Source organism: Aethina tumida, chromosome 1, assembly GCF_024364675.1.
Source record: "Aethina tumida isolate Nest 87 chromosome 1, icAetTumi1.1, whole genome shotgun sequence".
NCBI classification, from domain to species: domain Eukaryota; kingdom Metazoa; phylum Arthropoda; class Insecta; order Coleoptera; family Nitidulidae; genus Aethina; species Aethina tumida.
This window is the reverse complement of record NC_065435.1, coordinates 70,398,262-70,417,087: the sequence shown is the minus strand read 5'-3', so window position 1 is coordinate 70,417,087 and position 18,826 is coordinate 70,398,262. Positions and strand designations below refer to the sequence as shown.

At 29.9% G+C, this 18,826-nt stretch overlaps 1 protein-coding gene across 1 annotated transcript in view; it reads left to right on the top strand.

The window, feature by feature from the left end:
- The first annotated feature begins 7,996 nt into the window (after positions 1 to 7,996).
- LOC109608881 (roundabout homolog 1-like) overlaps positions 7,997 to 18,826 on the top strand; it is a 146,085-nt gene continuing 135,255 nt past the window's right edge. Inside the window, exon 1 of the mRNA XM_049962083.1 lies at positions 7,997 to 8,519. Within this exon, the coding sequence (XP_049818040.1) occupies positions 8,471 to 8,519 (49 nt within the window). The 5' untranslated portion in view covers positions 7,997 to 8,470. The remainder of the gene's footprint in view (positions 8,520 to 18,826) is intronic.

Below are 18,826 nucleotides of genomic sequence, written 5' to 3'. Positions count from 1 at the left end.
CTTCTGCGAATTTTAATTCAATATTATTCATAGCATATTGCTTTGATAAGTTTTGTTTATGTTTATGTCAAATTAAGTACTACCTAGTCATATTAAAAAAAAAACTGCATATTTTGAGATAATTAACCCGCTGAAAATTTTGACTCGTTAATAATACCTGGAAGGCATAAGTAAGTGAGTTCTTAGTAAAATTTACCGAATGGATTAAATAATATATTTTATTTAATACAAGGGCGTTTTCTGAAAGATCAGCGGCAGATCGCTGAGTAAATTAATACGTTCCATTTATAACTAGATCAAATAAAACGAAGATCCACTTAAATACCTTGTGATGTTTACATTAGCGCATATTAAAAATGCAAAGCTCCCAAATAAAAAAGTTTCTCTCTACATTTACATGCTTTTTCGCTTCATTTGCTTTAATAAATATGAAATGAAATAAATGTAGCTCTCTAAAATCTAAATGTGGATAGACAGTTTTAGGCGTAAATGAATTGACAAAATAAACCAATTGAACTGACGTGGAAACAGGAAAGTGTATTTCTAAAACGTCTATCTAGATGAATTATGACTGTTTGGCGTATCATAAATTATGCTTGTGTCATTATTGTTTAAATAAACATGTTGTGTATAATGCTTGTTAATATCAAATGCAAAAATGACAAATATGTTTGCAAAATACCCGAAGAAAGCTAGAAAATGTATTATTACATTATTTTTATAAAGAAATAACTCAAAAAATAATCCCAGGCCAAATACTGCACATTAAAAAATAAATAAATAACTAATATACAAAATTAAACAAAGAAATGAAGTCACAATTCTTTTATAATAATTCAAATATGTTATATATAATACAAATAAATCAGATTTTAATATTATAAATATTAATTATACAATTATGTAATAATAAGTATAAATTTGCAAATTCTTTTAAATATATTTAGAGTACACAAATTTTAATTGACGTAATTAAAAGTAAAAATGTTGTATCTCAAATTGACTGATTTTGACTGTTTCATATATACCAGATAGAGAAAAACTGACTTAGGTGTTTATAACTCATTTTTATCTTTATTTATCTTTTATCTATATCTTCAATTTTATACTATCATTTTATTTATGAAAAATATGAAACATTAGCGTGCCAGCAAGATTCACAAATTAAATTTCATTTGTTATATGTTCACTGAATATTAATTGAATCATTGAATATCATATTTTTAAAGATATTTTAATCATATTGTAAAATCTAGTTGTTTAGAAGATATGATTTCTAAATTTGTCAAAGATTTATTAACATGTAAAATGAATGGATTTTTTTTCATAAACAATGCTCTAATCAATTTTTCTGATTTAGTGGTAAAAAATTATAGCAGGCATCTATTTAATTTAAAGAAACACGATATTAATAACTAGTAGAAATATCGAATATTTTAGTAAACACTAAATACAATTTGTTGGAGTGACAATATTTTACAGTTTTTATTCTAGATCGACAGCTTGTTCAATTCAATAGTTTTTTATAACCTTACTGTATTTTATATCAAAAATTTATTAGGAAGTATTAAGTTATTATTAAAAATAATAATCTATGTGAAATAAAAAAAAAAAACATTTTATTAAAATTGGAAAATATAAAAAGAAACTAAAATAGTAATCTCAAAATTGGTACATATATAAAATATAAAGAAAAAGATAAAATTAAAAAAAATCTTATTTTTTAATTCATCTTTTATTGTTAATTCGAAGTAGAAGTAACCCTTCAATGGGAATACGGTATCTAAAAATAATGAGCGAGAAATTCATTTCTGCCATAACATATTTTTGGTCCCGCGTGGTTTCCGTCACATTTCTATAAAACCCGTGCTCCAGCTTAATGACGTAATGGGACCGAAGCTGTTCCGATGTTCCCGCCTATCAATCACTTAGTCTTATCTCGCAGCCAGATGATGACAGCCTCCTCATTTGCCGTTATTGACGTGGACCAGGTTCTCTAGTTCGAACCTATTTGCGAAATTAACGCGTTATCATAGTGCGACGATCTTACCAAATCGAGGTTCGGAAAGAAACCGTTCGGACTTTTTTATCCATTAGGATTGATGGGATTTTGCGGCAATTAGATTACAGCTTGGTTTGTCAAACAAACCACGTAATGTTATTAAAGAAGTTGAATTTGATAAAAAAGAGAAAAACAGTATTTGTTAATATTTGTGCTTTAACTTAAATGACGGCGTAATTAAATTAATTAACGGACAAGAATATTCATTATAAAATAACGGCGTGAACTATATAATTAAAAATAGCCCGACCACACTAATTATATTACATCTCGTAAACCAGACGAGTTTGAATCGGTCTGCGGTCATCAATTAACTTATTGGCTTTTTATTGGCCAATACATTGTACAGGACGGTCTATAACTTTTCTTGGTCGTTGGGAATTTTGTTTTCGAGAAAAGAAAAATCTCCTTAACGCTCAATAAGTCCCAATAAAAACTTTCCGTCCCCGATCCAATCTTAAAGTAATATGACAAATTACTATCGGATGGATCCTTTAATCAAAAAGCTTTTCATCTGTTATCCGATGACATAATGATAAGCGTGATAGGACGCACCGGGAATTTTATTTTACGGTCAGTAAAAATTTATCATTTTATAAATCTGTTTGAGTAACTGGAATAATTCAAACTTTGGAAGTGCATTGTTTTTTACTAAACAATTAAATCCATAGAATAAAATCAAACAATATTAATAATGTAATTATATCTCTAAACTAATAAAGCTAAAAGCGAGCTTTTGTAAATTAATGAATATTAGGCAGAACAATACACTGTACCTACCAAATTAATATATTAATTTTAATTTAATGTTAAATTATGTTAAAAACAACAACAAAGCAAATTGAAATTTAATGCATTGTATATAATAGATTTAATATTTAGTTTTAAAAATACACAACTCCAAATATTAACCAATAAACGTTTTCACTATACAATGATTTTGTTAATTAAAACGATATATTAAATTTATTTTAGCCAAACCAAATTTGAAACAAAACGTTTTGGATCGATGCATTGTTCCCTTGTCTGTTTGTAAATAATACAAGTTGTAATTAAATTTATTTTTAGTAATTTATTTGAAGCGGGCAATTAAAAATGCGGGTGTTAATCGTCGAATGCAGATAAAATCTTTTTTTAAAAAAAGTACATGAATATGTAATAAGGGAAAAAGGTGTCGGTGAGGCCATAACAAAACCAATTTAAATTCGGAACTAAGATTCCACGATTTTTTCCACTAGATTCTAGACCCGAAGCGGAAATAGCAAAGTTGATTTCTAAATGACCGGCGATAATCTTCAAGAAACTGTGGGGAATAATGGAAATGGCACTGTGTATTTGCATTTACGTGATCTAAGAATGTTTATTTAACAAAGTGTGTGGCGCAGATGAAAGCAAGTGAATATAGAAATGATAATAAATTCTAACTGCTGAAAAGGCTGGAAATTTATCGCGTTTTATTCAATTCGTCGTATATCATGTTCAATAAGAGAATTGCTAATAAATTCTTATGAATGGTGATAATTATTTAATACCATAATTATAAATTAATTTAGATGTATTTAAAACTCTTTTTTTAAAAACAGTGTGGTCTAGAAACGCCCCTGTAACTTTTTTATTTATAATTTGATTTTAATGATTAAAAAAGTGGGTAGTAAAAAACTTTATGCAAAGTATAAAATTGGTTTTTATGTCATCCAACAGAAATAGCTCCATTTTAATAATTTTTACAGTTAAAAAATTAGGAATTTTTTTTTATAAAAAATTAAGATTTCCTTATTTTATTCTATAAAAATTGTAATAATTATCTAAAATTCAATTAAACTTCTATAAAACGAATTTCGATAATGTGAACTTTGGTTTCTGAAATATCTCGATAACTCGATAATATTTTGCATAACCTTATATAAGTTGAATTTCTCCTGCCTCAGATAAACTCCTGTCAAACCAATTATTGATAGATTAGGATAATGTCGGAACAACCTACTTTATGATGTCCAACATCCTATATTCTAAATGGAAGAACATTTTACCAAGGGCGTGTTAAATTTACGTTTTTCCTAAAAATGATAAACAATCAATTTTTAACATTTTTTATTGTAAAATTTAGTAGAAAACATTTTTTATCGCTTGCATAGCGCTTATTTTATGTTTAAAATTAATGAAAAAAGTATTACACACATATTACATTTTATAGATTTAGATAATATTAAACCTGTCAAAAAATTTAAAAATATTTTCTTAACCAAGATAGTTTTAAGTTTTATCAATACCAAAATCCTTAGTAAAAAAATATATAAGTTTAAAACGAACACACATCTTATCAAGATCCAATTACCTAATTAAACAAATAACGCAAGAGGCGACGTTGCAGGAGTCTGCGAAGCGTTTGGATAAAATAAACAAATCGCGATCTCGCGAAATTTGTATGCAAAATGGAATTGGGTAGGTGTATAATCCATTTCCTGTGCATAAAATTACAATTTGTATACCTATGCGAAGGTATGGTCAACGTTATTGTCAATTGTGCATGCCTTATTTTATAGTTGTCTGCCTTTTTTTACTGTCATTCTAAATTTAAATAATAGACGCATATACTTCCACCAAGAACCAGTACGTGATACTGAAAATGATTAATTCTTGTTAGGTCTTTTTAGTGGTATCCAAAACGTTTGTGACAAAATACTATAAACATATCAAAAGGTTCAAACAAAATCGCCTTATTTATATTGTTTTCATGCACATGAACATATTTACTATTGTTATTTTTAGTTGGGAATAAAACACGGTGTTCATTCTTTTTTAAACTCCACTACATCTTATAAATCTGTAAGTGCAAGATTAATGGTTGTACAACACCTACACCACATAATTTAATTAAATCATCCATCCGTCTAACTATTTATACACATCTATTTTCCTTGTCACTGTTCTGTGTTCCAAGCGACAGTTTCACTCGATTTGTTTCAGCAATAATTAGACGGACGGATCGAACGTACTAAAATCGTCATTATTAATATTGAATTAATGTGCACGTTCAAAATCAATCATTGAAACGTATAATTAATAATTTTTTGCAGAAATTGACGTGTTCGATTGCTGCAAAAACTAAATCATCGCAGACTGAATTAATATTATGCTAGATTGAGTTGATTGCATTAAAATTTCATAGTTTAATTTCAGCCATAAATTTCATGATATAACTAGATCATAATTGATCAGAACTTGGTTTATTTTATTGAATTATTATAATAAATGTCAATTATGTATATTCTTTCATTCTTATTTGTTTACGGTCGTTCATGACTACTGAATATTAGCATGCAATTTTAAATTGAAATTAAACGAATGGTGTTTTTAATAAATATAGTTTTAATATTACTTTTATTATATAATCACATTTTTGTACAAATATACTTCAAAAAGTATTTATTTTTTTTTCGGATATATAGCAATAAAGTTTCGGAGCTATTTAATTATTATTATATATTATATTATTACAATAATACTATTATATTACAATTTTGAAATATGTGTTTTTATTAAATAAGAGCACAAAATAGTTAAATACTATAACATACAATAATACACTCACTTTTAAAATACTTTTTGATATTTAAAGATTTTGAAAATTTACTCTAATTGCAAATATCTTTACTTCTAAAATTGAATAGTTCTTACAAATATTTGATTATACTCCACTAATTTTTTACAATTTTATACATATTTATTAATCATAAATATTTTTTATACAAACATAAACCGAAGAAAATAAAAATAAAAAATAATGAAAACAAAAAATTTAAGTACGTGTGTATGTATTACATGTGTAACTAATTTGCTTTGGTATAAAAGAAGTTAAATAATAATTATCATTGTATCTTCATTAATTAAATATTCTTTTATACATTAAAATTTTAATATCAGTAAACTTTACTCATTTACTGAATAAAGTAAGTCATTTTTACTATATAAATAAATATCATTTCTATTTTTAAGTCACTTGAAGAAAATTAATAAAACATGTTTAAATACAAACATAAAAAATATATGTAAAAATTCACTTTTATCAACTGATTTTTGTGTAAAGGGAGTAAATCATTTTTTACTGTATGAATAAGTAACTATATTACTTTTGAAGTTATCAAGTATATTTCTCATCATATCCATGTGGTATAAATTTTTAGTTAAGACATTTAAAAATTAGATCTTTAAAATATATATTATTATTATTATTAAATAAAAATAAAATTAATAAACTTTATTTTATTATTGAATATAGTATATCTCTTTTCAATATATGAATAAGTATAATACCTATAATAAGTTAAATATCTTACATTTGAAGGAAGTGATGAGTAATAAAATATGTCAATTATTTTATTGTACAACTACAAATATAAAAATTAAGTTTAATAAATGTTAATTATGTTTAAATTAAATTATTAATTGTTATATACTAAATATTTCGTGATTGTTACATATTACTTATTTTAAAGTGATATAATAAAAATGTGTCTAACAAATATAAATTTAATATAAATAAATATAATCGGGACAACAAATATAATTTTTTAATAGATTTTAAATTAAACTTTTGTAACATTCCATTCATTTCTGATATTTTTTTAAAAAATTAATTAAGCAGTTGAAATATGTAATTTTTTTCAAAAATACATTAATTTCTTCTTTAGTACATAGAATTTTTAATAATATAAAAAAATTCTATACACTTTTTCGAAGACATTAATTAATTTTTTAAATTTTTAGAAAGAAATTATCAATTTTTCAAATTTTTTCATTTTTAATTATACAATTTTAATGGGACAAGCTCCATCATCTCCTTGCTTGTATTTTATTTGTTATAATTATAATACTAGCTTACAGTGGTAAGTATATAAAATTTCTTTTTCACATTTCAGGGTATGCAAAAAACGAGACATACTATTATTTGTTTTATTTGGGTAATTAATATAATCAAAAATCAGTTTCCAAATATGACAATTCAATGAATTTTATCAGGTCAGTTAGTTTTTATTCGACCAAAAAGAGTTCACAAACGGCGAAAAACTAAAATATACCAACTAAAGAATATTCCTAAAATATGTATAACAATGTCCACTGTAACCAGTGTTATTTATTTTATTTATAAAAATAATATAAAATTCAAAGTTGCAAAATTTAAAAAATCAATGATTCTGTTTAAAAAACTCAAAAATCTTGTAGAACATAAATCGAAAAGAGTCTTTTTTTCATTTATTACTTTCAAAAATGAATGATAAAAAAACGTGTTATTTGTGAAAAATGTCACATACGTTTTAATACTATAGTTACTACACTATACGGTACTATAGTATAGTATTTATTATAATGCAAAATTATTTCAGGTGAATCCAAAGAGGTGCCATTTAAAAAGCGTATTTTTTATTTTTTGGTTTTCTAAAATATTTTTAAAAATTATAATTTTTAAAATATATTTTTTTTAGAAAATGTATGTACAATATCACTAATAAAAAACACATGTCATGTTATCGTAGTTAAAATAGCATAAAGCTGATATCGCATGAGTGTGACGTCTGATGCAAGATAGCCGTGCATCGGATATCGGACGGTGGCGCCCACGCGTTTTTCCTGAAACTCTGAAACCGGGACTCCCGGCACACAAGAAGAAGAGAGCTTTCAGCTCGCTTCCTGCCGAACAGGTATTCCGCTGCTGAACCGGCTACCAGGCGACCAGAAAGCGACCGAAGCTCCGCCATCGCCGACCCGACGGCAACCCCCCCGGAAAGCTCGACGGTGACGGTGCCGCGAGACTTCGTCCTGACGCGCCAGACAGCTTTTGCACGAGAGCCAGCGTTTTACGGAGCCGGCCTGCGCATTGGCGTTCTGGTAGGGGAGCCGGGCATCAATGGCCGCACTCTTGCGCCTTCCGTCGCTCAGTCTCGTTACGGCCGCATTGAGCGATTGTACGCAGCCCGCGACCACTCCGATGTTTATACGATTTTGACAGATAAACAATAACAATGACGGACATGTGAATGGAGTAGCGCGCCATCAACCCCCTTCGATCTGAAGCACACCTGTACACCCGGCGTGTCCTGTGCCAGTGACGTTCGACGATATTTTCTGCTTTTTTGTCTTTGGCGAATCCCCAATTCGCCGGCCTCCCTTGACAGTTTTATTGAAAACACGACGCACACACCACACACTTGACAGTTATCGGTGCTACGGCCGAATCCAATTTTGGGTTTGCAGTTCCGCGAGAGGTTGTTTTTGTGATCGGAGAATTCCGTATGGTTTGTGTGGGTGCCTAAAACGTGCAGTGCCCGAAGAAAAAAAAAAACTGTTTTGCCATCGAGCTTCACGCACACTTGTTTCCTCTCTATGCGAAGACGATAGACGAACGTCGAAATGGGTTGGATCGTCGTCTACGTCGTCTGTCTGCTGCAAATTGCTCAAGGTATGCACGTATTTGTTTTTCGTGTGGGACACGGCACAGAGTTCCTTTGCACGAGCCGGCGAACGTCGAATTTCAAGTCGATACTCTTGTTTTCGACGCGAAACAGGAGGAATTCCAGACTGGATAGCCCGAAAGCATTCACGGAACAGCGGCAAATTTAAAGCTCCCTGAGCGTGAAACTTTCGCCGTTCGCCGTTTGCCGTTTCCAGACACGCTGAAATTCAGGCGGAGGAGCAATAAAAAAAAATAAATAAATAAAGAAACACGCGTTTAATGCATTAGGTCGCATACCGTACGTGCCCATGAATATTGCAATATCGGTTTTATCGACTTAAAAGATTACTTTCTGTCAGTGGCATTTCTATTTTATCCTATCGTATCTCACCTTGTTATAATTTATAATATTTGCATTATATGTAAATATAATTACGTGACGATTGTTTATGATTTGGTAATATTGCCCTTATAAAATTTATATATAAAATATATGTATGGTATATTTAATTAATAATTCGGATAATTCTATTAACCATTTATTTTCGTTTGTATGAAATTACAGATTTAAATGTATTAATTTTAATATACCCGTATACTGACAATTTTTAAATATAAAATTTTGAAGGTATTTTTTTAAAATATACGAAGTATTTTTATTAAAATTACATTGTACAGTTTAGAAATGTATGCAACATAAAATTCTTATTAGAATTAAATTTTTATGAAACCCACACCAATTTCAACATTTTAATTTTAAATAGACAATTATAGTACAGAAACATACTATTAAAAATATTGAAAGTTTCTAATTTAATGAATAAATTGTTATATTGCATAGTTTATTCATATTTCTAATTTAAAATATGAAGAATAGAAGAAAATTAAAGAATATTCCATATTTACCAGTCTTTTCAATTTTTTGTTGGTGCCGTTTACAGAAAATTAGTTAATTTTGTAAAATCTAAAAATTCTGATTGATATTGATTTGATTAAAATTAATCAGAATTATATACACTTATTTTATTTAATTTGAAAGTTCTATCTGTATAAATTTTATAAAAATAAAAACATATTGTATTTATTATTATGGTTTATTAAAACAAAATAATATTCTTATATAATACTTTATAAATAAATTAAATTTAAAAATATAAGTTAAAAATACAAATTATTAATTAAAAAGTATTTTTGATTAATATAAAATACATAAATATATTTAAATCTGGCATTTATTTAAATAATAAATATATTTTATTGTTTAAAGTTCCACTAAATCTTAATAAAAACAAAGTAAAAAAATTGTATTTCCCATTAACTTACAGTAAAACAATTTAAGCATTCCATTGCATTTAATTCTGGCTTTCATTTAAATAAAATTGAATATATTAATAATAGAAATTTACAAACAAAAGTTTCTCTATATCTCAATAAAAATAAAATTAAATTGTATTTCCTATTAATTTAACCAACAAATTACCGATTATATGTAATTAGATTTTTTAAAATTAAACGAAGCAAAATAATACAAAATATTCAACGTTTAAGTAATTCCAATTTTTTAACCATTAAATCAAAAGAAACTATTTTTTATATAGTTATTGCAATTATATATTAATAAATCGTTTAAGTCAACTTAATATGATGGAAATGGTTACTTTTTTAAAATCTAAAAATTTTGATAATGCTGTGACTTTAAGTTAATAAAATTAAAATTATATAGGTACAATCGTTTTATTTAATTCAAATTTTCTATCTAAGGAATATACATATACAAAAATAATGTTAATAATGAAAATTATAAATTACATAGTATTTTTGATTTATATCAATTATCCCCTTTAAAAATATATAAATTGATATAACTACAAATAAAGCACGCTAAATGAATTTTAATTTCTAAATATTTAGCCAGTTCGAAAGAAAAAATATATATATTTTAGGAACTATTTATAATATTTTCCCGTATTTAGTTAGGATATTTACTTAGAGAAACTCTGTTGATTTTTCGGCAAACGAAATGCCTTTGAAATACGAGCCAGGTCAAAACTGAAATTCAAACCAAACATGAGGTGTATTATCTGTAACCATGTGAAACGAGAAGTAAATTTGTCTTTAAATATACGTAATTCATTAAACTGGTTATGAATATCTACGGCAAACATTATGATCAATCCATGTATGATATTTAATGTCACTCGTTTTATGTACCCTTTATCAGTTCATGTATGTAAATAATAAGTCTGTTAATCACTTATGGTGAATAAATATGCTACCACTTTATCAATATTTTATTTGGAACAGTTGCTTTAATTCATAAGTATATAATTATTATATGTATAAACAGAAGATAATGCAAATATATTCTGCCAATAATTAAGTTTTATGCGGTTTCATATTTGTAAAAACCGAAGATAACGTAAATCGTTTCTCAGTCATGAATTATTAACCAACCAAGAGCAAAATATGCTAATATGGTGTTCAACACCCAGATCATACCTTTATCATCAATCAATGGCGATTTTTTTTATAACATAGGCTCCATTATATTCCACAAATTGGACACCTAACAATACTGACATGTTATAAGGAGACTTGTAACAATAAATATCTATTCATATGTTAGAATAGACATCAATCATTAGCTAAATGTGTGTGGCTAATAACGGAACCGGACAAAGAAATTGTTGTTGCCTGTATCTCGTGTCAAAGATATTTAAAAAAAATTCTTGAGCAACGTTCTGATTGAAAAAGTTAATTGCCGCAATTTAGGACTGATCGTCCAAGGCTATTTTTTGTGAATCTGTAAATCATTTAATTTATATGCTAATGCGGCGTGGAATTTCTTAATTCCAATGTCGAAATTTTGACAGTGCAGCATCAAAAATTTTTGAATTAAAATCCCAGTAAAAGGAATTCATCTGAATGCCAGAAGATCCAACCGCAAGCAAGTATGATGAACCATATGCCGACCCCCGTAATTTTTTTTCCGTACGCCACAAAAACATTTTGATATGTTAGATTGTGACATTACATTCAACCATCATGGGGACAATGTGCAGGCACAAAAGCCTATTATCGAATATCCTGTGTTCAAGTTTCGACAATAAACGAATGGGCGCCATTTACCAAACACCTTTTATAATTCAGCTCGTCCTCACGCCTGGTTAGGTTCGTTTAGCAATTTATTTCTAATTAACAATTCACAATGCACGAGTAGCGAACTGTGAACTTTGCTCAATGGAAATTGCGAAGTCAACAACATCCAATCCGGGAAAAAGCTCATCAAACCCATCGGAGATCTGAGATCGGTTTAATGGAGAGGAGTTTCTAATTAGAAACTTCCAGGTTAGCCCAGCGAAATTATGGGTGTGCGTTTCGAATATGACTCAGAAAGTGGTAAAAATATTTCCCCGACAACGGATTGTTCTCTGGGACTGTGCGTGTTCCCAACCATTAATATAACGTATGGACGCCGTTTATTTTAAGTGGCTATAGATTCTAACTGTGTTCCCGCTCAATTTGCATGATCAAATTCAACTTCGTAAGTTCGCGGCAACTTAAAATTGCGTTGTCCGGAATTTATTTCAGTAAGGACAGGTACGTGTGTTCCGGATAATTCAAAGCAAATTTTACGCATTACATTCCGTACAACTGGAGGTATGTTAATGTCCTGAAAGTACCACCACAATTTATATACCTTTATGGAACTTTCGTTGAAATATTGGACATTACAGAAATGAGCAGAAAAGAGCTACAAAAAAATGCTTTCTTGAATCATAGAAAGTAATCTTCATCGCTATTTCTAAAATAAAGTACTTTTTGCAGGCAAAGGAGGCGTTAACGTAAACGTTTTGACACACTAAAAACATATCTGTCTAAAATAACACAGATTATCAAAACAAATTGACCTCACACAAAACGAAATCCGGTACTTCCTCATCATTCGAAAATTACAGGCTCCGAAAACAATCTGAAACCCTCCGAAATGACAAATTGCCTATACACATGTAAAATTCCCGAAGCACGCCCATAATTTCGTTAACAAACCGGATTTAACAAATAACATTCATACGGCACACATTCGAAAAATTTGCATCTGTCGCCGATCGGTAGATTTTTAATATTTAAGCGAGCCGTACCGTACGTTTCCGGCACCATTGCTTATCCAATCTGGTTGAGCAATCACTTGGGGCTAAAGGCCTATTTCCGGAGGGGCGGTGCACGTGCCCAGGTGTCCCGGGTAAAAACCCCCCCCTGGCAGAGGGATCGGCGGTACCTCTTTTGTCACCGATCGGTTTCTGCGCTTTGAACCAGAGGTTGAGATCTTAAAATAACACCTAGGTTCTACAGGTGGGATATAAATACTGATAAAATGAGAATTGTGCAACGGATAACTGTCCATATATATTTTAGAAAAACTAATAACTTACAACTTCTCTAAAAGACTATAATATAAATTGAAAACGTTGAAGCAATTCATTAAAATTTGATAAACACCTGGGAGAAATGTGTCGTCCTCATGGATTTTCTCAAGGCCCGTTAATATTAAACGGGGTATGATTTATTCAATTAATTTTAAAATTAGAGCACGCCTAGCTCTTATTTAACAAAGTACACGTGTAAAATGTCAGTATTCATTATCCCATCCACTTAACTTCCAGATAGGAGCTCTAATCGTTCACGTCTACAAATTATTGGGATTCTCTACACAACGAGGCATGAATGCATATAATTTAGGGCAATTTTCAATGAACTACAATTTAGAGGTGAATAAGTGATGCCTTAGCAGTGTTTTAATGTTATTGACACCGAAACAAAACATTCATTTACACAAAACGTGAATTGGGTCATAGAATGACTTGGAAATGTGATATTTGACAATGGCCACATTTCATTCACGAATATTTTCACACATATCGAATTGTTGCCCAAAAACGTCACGATGATATATTAAGACCCCGTAACAGATGATATTCGTTTCAGTTCGCAAAAAAGGTGACAATCTTTAAAAGGCTATTGTCGACTTTCAAAAGGCAGGTAGCAGTAAATGATGAATAACTCCATTCATAAAGTTTCGCCGACACTGAGCTATTTATACACGTACGAAAGGTCTTAAAATATCAGATGTGCAGGGCGGTCTGTCTAAATTATTTTTACCATGTTTTCGTGAGAAAACGCCCCAATTTTGAGCAACACTTTTCGTTTATGCCGAAATACGATGTGTTGTAGTTTAGCACCACACATCTCATTTCTGAACTAATCACAAAACGAACGCGATAAGGAATGAGAACGAGCTGGCCATACATTTCCCATGGAAATAATCAAAATCGCCATGTCGATCTATTGCTACAGCCAATATTAGCGGTGTTTCTTGGAAGTTGACGTGTCGAGTTCATATTGACATAAAATTAACAACAGGGTCGTTAACATTGCCTTAATAGATTCATTTAATCTTTTAATCACACTAAAACCCCATGCATAAAGCTGCGGATGGAGCTATGCAAAATTCCTAGATAACGGCTAGCCGAACCTGTGTGGCTACGATAAGAGCGTCGTAAAACAAACTATCGTCTAATTAAAAATGGCCGTAAACTATCGGTAATGATTCACTTCTGGATATATTCGCCAAAGAGCATAAAAAACGGACTCGGCCAATAAAGATACGGCTTTCGGGCACTCGATACGTTTAAAACGGGAATATAATCCAACTAAAACCTACACGGCACAGATAAAGCCGTTATTTATATCAATTGGTACGTATTCCTCAGAGAATAATTGTTATCTTGGCGTATATGGTGAAGTAAAGATTAGTTTTTGTTAATAAATATTTCGTATGGTGAGATTTTAAACCCGGCTTTCATTTAATTACATTGAAATTTATTGTACGGTACCGCTCCGAGATAAAAGGCTGGTGTTTGGGCTTCGGATATGTTTATCGTGCTAATATATTTTGATGTAATGGGAAAACAACTGCATTCTTGTAAACAAATCCGTACGTAAAATGTTATCTTAGGAAAGTACTCCTTGTACCACTTTTAAATGATTAACTAACTTGCTTCGTTGTCAAATAAATATCTCTTGTATAAAAATGTTCGTATGCTATTATCATTAATATTAAAATCTGACATTTTGTCTCATCATAACATCATAACTGTAAATAAAAAAAGAAGAAACAATTAAGTTTCTTAAAGGGTTTGCTACAACAGAGTATATTCATCAACATCAAAGAAAAGGATTTTAACTATTCAAAAACAACTTCATTAATTTAATAATGTTGGGTCATATTGTTTTCATCATCAAGAAAAAACGAATTTAATTAGTGGAAAAATTAATTTTGTCTTTCAAATATTATTAAACAACACAGATTTTTACCTGGTTTATAATTTGTCGTTAATTAGTCACTAATTAGACGTATGAGAATTAATTTTATCGTTTAAGTATTTACAAATTAATCTCAACAATTCTAATAAGACTCTTCCTTCTCCTTTTCTTCACTCATATATAAAATAAATTGTTTTTTTAATTGTTTAAAATTTATTTAAGTATATTTTTACATAAACTTTTTCATTTTGTATAACAAAATTGTATATACTTATTCTTTACCAAAAATCCAGAATATAAAAAATTATGACAAAAATACTCTTCTGCCAATTATAACATTTCTTTAAAATAAGAATTTATTTTATGTGTGATTCTAGAAGGATTTTGTTGGAGTTTCTTCGATTAATTTTTATCTGCAAAAAGTTATTAGTTCTTGTTTTAAGTATTAAGAGGCAGAAATTAGTTAAAACAATTCTAATAAGATTGCTCCATTTCCTTTTTACCATCATACTTAGAAAATAATATAAAACTAATTACTGTACTTAAATGAAATTCTATGTTTGATAATATAGGTTATTACTATTATTTTAAAAAATGGGATATTGGTGAATAAGTAATATCTTGATTTTATAAATATGTCATTTGGTATTCTGTGACTATTTTGATTGACAGGTTTTAAATCGGGATTTTATAACATATTTTTAGAATTAGTTGTGAATTTGTATTGCTTTTTAAAATACCGTAATTTGATTGATAACAAGTTATTTTACCACAATCAATTAGCGACTAATTAACGACAAATTATAAATTAGGTCAGAAATAAAAAATTTTAAGTAAAAAAGCTTTTATAAACCAAGCCTAGCAAAGCAAATGATAAAATTAATTTAATTACAACTAATTAGCGATTAATTAACAAGTAATAACTCAGGTAAAACAATTGTTTAAAACTGTTTTACTATGTTCCTATAAAGTTGCACAGGAGTCAAAATTTAAAAAAATATTGAACAACAAAATCAAATTAATTAGCCATTATGTTTGAATTTTGATTAAATTTTTATTTTTTTTTTTTTTTTTAATTTTGGCAGACAGGTGCTTTGCTAACTTCACATTCATATTTTTAAATGGTTTAGATAAGCTCCTTTTATCCCATCATTATCTTCATTATTTTAATAACATAAGACCAGTTTTATGCTTCAGAAATTGCTGATAAAATTGCAAATATTGATATGATTACAACATGGGAACAATTCCAGGATGTGTATAAGAAGTATTTAAACGGTTTATCAAAATCTATCAAGTTACCAAACATTGTGGAGACTCAACAAAAACGGATATATATGTTCGTAAGTGGTATCCGAGCTATCTAAAAATATGTTCACACATGCTCACGTCTCGAGATTACCTAAACCTTGAAATTTGCCATGTTCCCCAGTTTCTTCATCCGACCAAAAATTAAACGGAAAGATGTAATCTCCAGATGAAATATCGGCCGTCTTAATCCTTCTTATGAGGGTGGTAGGTTGTGCTCGGTCTGGACCGTAGACGTCTCAACATATTAACACATTTTGGTATGAAAAGGGGCGCCCTTGTGTGACGCATCGGACCGAAATAGCACGGAAACCCTATAATTTAGTTTAAAATTTTAAACCGTGTAATCTTCTGAAAGTCTGAAATGCTGTTGAGATTAATAGCGCCAGGCAACCAGTGGCATGGCACTGGTAAAGGAAACGGTGATTTGTGTGTTCTAGGCTGTAATTATTGCAATTGCTAAATTACACCTTTTACCACAATTGATATTTCAGTATTTATGCATGTAATACTAGAAGTTCGCCTCAGTTAGTTTTCAGAATTCGAGAAAAATGCAAGGAGAAACGGGTTTTTGCTTATTTAAATATTTAATTGGGGTTATTATGCGAAGGAAACACGCCCGTTTCAGTTGTTTATCTTTTGACGCTTTCACAAATATTGGTAATCCTGTCAACTACACAATTTCCAACCAGAAATCATTTCATTAATATTAAACTTTATGTTTGGATGATTGTATAAACAAATTGTAATCCTATTCAATTTACATAATGTAAGTCTTATCGCGTTTTATCTCCACATTCGAACTCTTCCAATTGATATTGAAAGAGAACCCATTAAACTGCATAGTTGGGTGCTGATTTAAATATTCAAATCGAAAACTGATTGAAATATTTCGATTTGACAACATCCGGTGACTTAATTTACCAGAAGTGTTATTCTTTCGTACGACAAAAACCTAATTTAAGCAGATGACAAATTGGCCATTACTCATTCATGGGTTTATGGTAATCGCCGATGAGATCTATTGACTGAAATCAATGGTTCAGATTGATTAATGCAGATAGACTGGAGCGGTAAAAATATTGTTATGTTTATTAAATGGACTTCTAAGGTCACGAACTTTGTCTCATTGATTTGTTATTAACATATTTAGCAGTTGTTTTCATCATAAATCACTCGCTGATTTGATGTTATCGCGGTAATAAGTTTAGAAAGCCATAATGAAATAGCCTGGTTGTGGTTACATTACGAGGTGATATATTTTACATTTTATTGCGTTATTACTTCCTCGATTGTTGTATTTACTACTCATTTTTATTACGTTAATGTGAATAAAATTACAGAAAAATCAAAAACAAACAGTGAAACTTCGATACAATCATTAACACTTGTAATTTACAGATCTATCGCTCGATAGCCGTGCCCGAGTAAATATTTCACACACAATTGGAAGTTGCGTCTTTAATCTTGCATCAGTAATCATTGCAGTTCAGCTGTTCGTATATCCGTCTGGCGTAATGGCCACATACACTTGTTAGTTTTGGCATTAGAGTTTCCACACCTGCGCATCTAAAATTACCATTAAGATGGACAACGATCTCGTCTATTTTCCAGTCTCGTCGACGTACACTGGTAATTTTGTACGGAGTTATGGGCGACACTTGTATCCAGATGTCACGTGTCAAAGAAGACCTGACTCAAAGGTACGCCATCCATATTACATGGCGTTTTGGCACCGCGACGCATGCTGGAGGCCATCTGGATGGGAAACCATTGATTCCGCACATCGCTGGAAACAGATTAGTGCGTTTTCCAAATATCAATTACTCAAAAGCTGGCTCATTTATATTGGAATCGTTTATGCTATTCTCTTTTGGATTCGTGCACATTTAACTGTTTTGATAGATGCACCATCTCCCTCAAAGTACAAGGATTAATTCTTCATCTGTTACCTACCTTACCTATAGCTATTAAGTTTGATGATAGATAGATACATCTTTATTTGCTCTTTGGAAATATCTGATGTAAGATTCGTATTTGTATCAATGCTTAAATACTGTTCTTGGCCAACAAATAGTAGACGAACCGTTACGAGGTTGGTATGGGGTGAAAAATAATCAATTAAAAATAAATTAGGCTAGTCCCACCCGACACGTCACATGCCCAATATCGCACGGTTGTCGTGGGGTTCTACTCTAATTCACAAAGACCTTTAATCGCTGTTTTAGTTGGGGGGTTGGAAACGATACATTTTGAATACACACGTCTTCGTTTAATATTGGAAATTATGCAGTTTGTCAGATAAGGGGATAAACTAAACGTTTTTATCGATAGATCCGGTAAATCTAATTAGCTGGCTAACAATTTGTGTGTTTTGCCTGTGGCGCAACATTAATTATAAAACCAGATGCAATTATTAAAATGAAATGTATCTCTAACTGTACTAGGTGAAAACATGGACTGCATAAGTACAGATAATTTAACCGAGGCATAAAATAAAAATAAATACTGCTGTAATTGACACAGCATTACGCTATCTATTCGTTTCATCAGTGGAAGAATTTTTTGTAACAGCTGCAGCGCATATCGGGTAAAAGTCAGACACGGGGTATTGATTTATATGGTCAGTCCTCATTGACATATCTCAGTGATTTATTTTAATTATGGAATAAAATAAATAT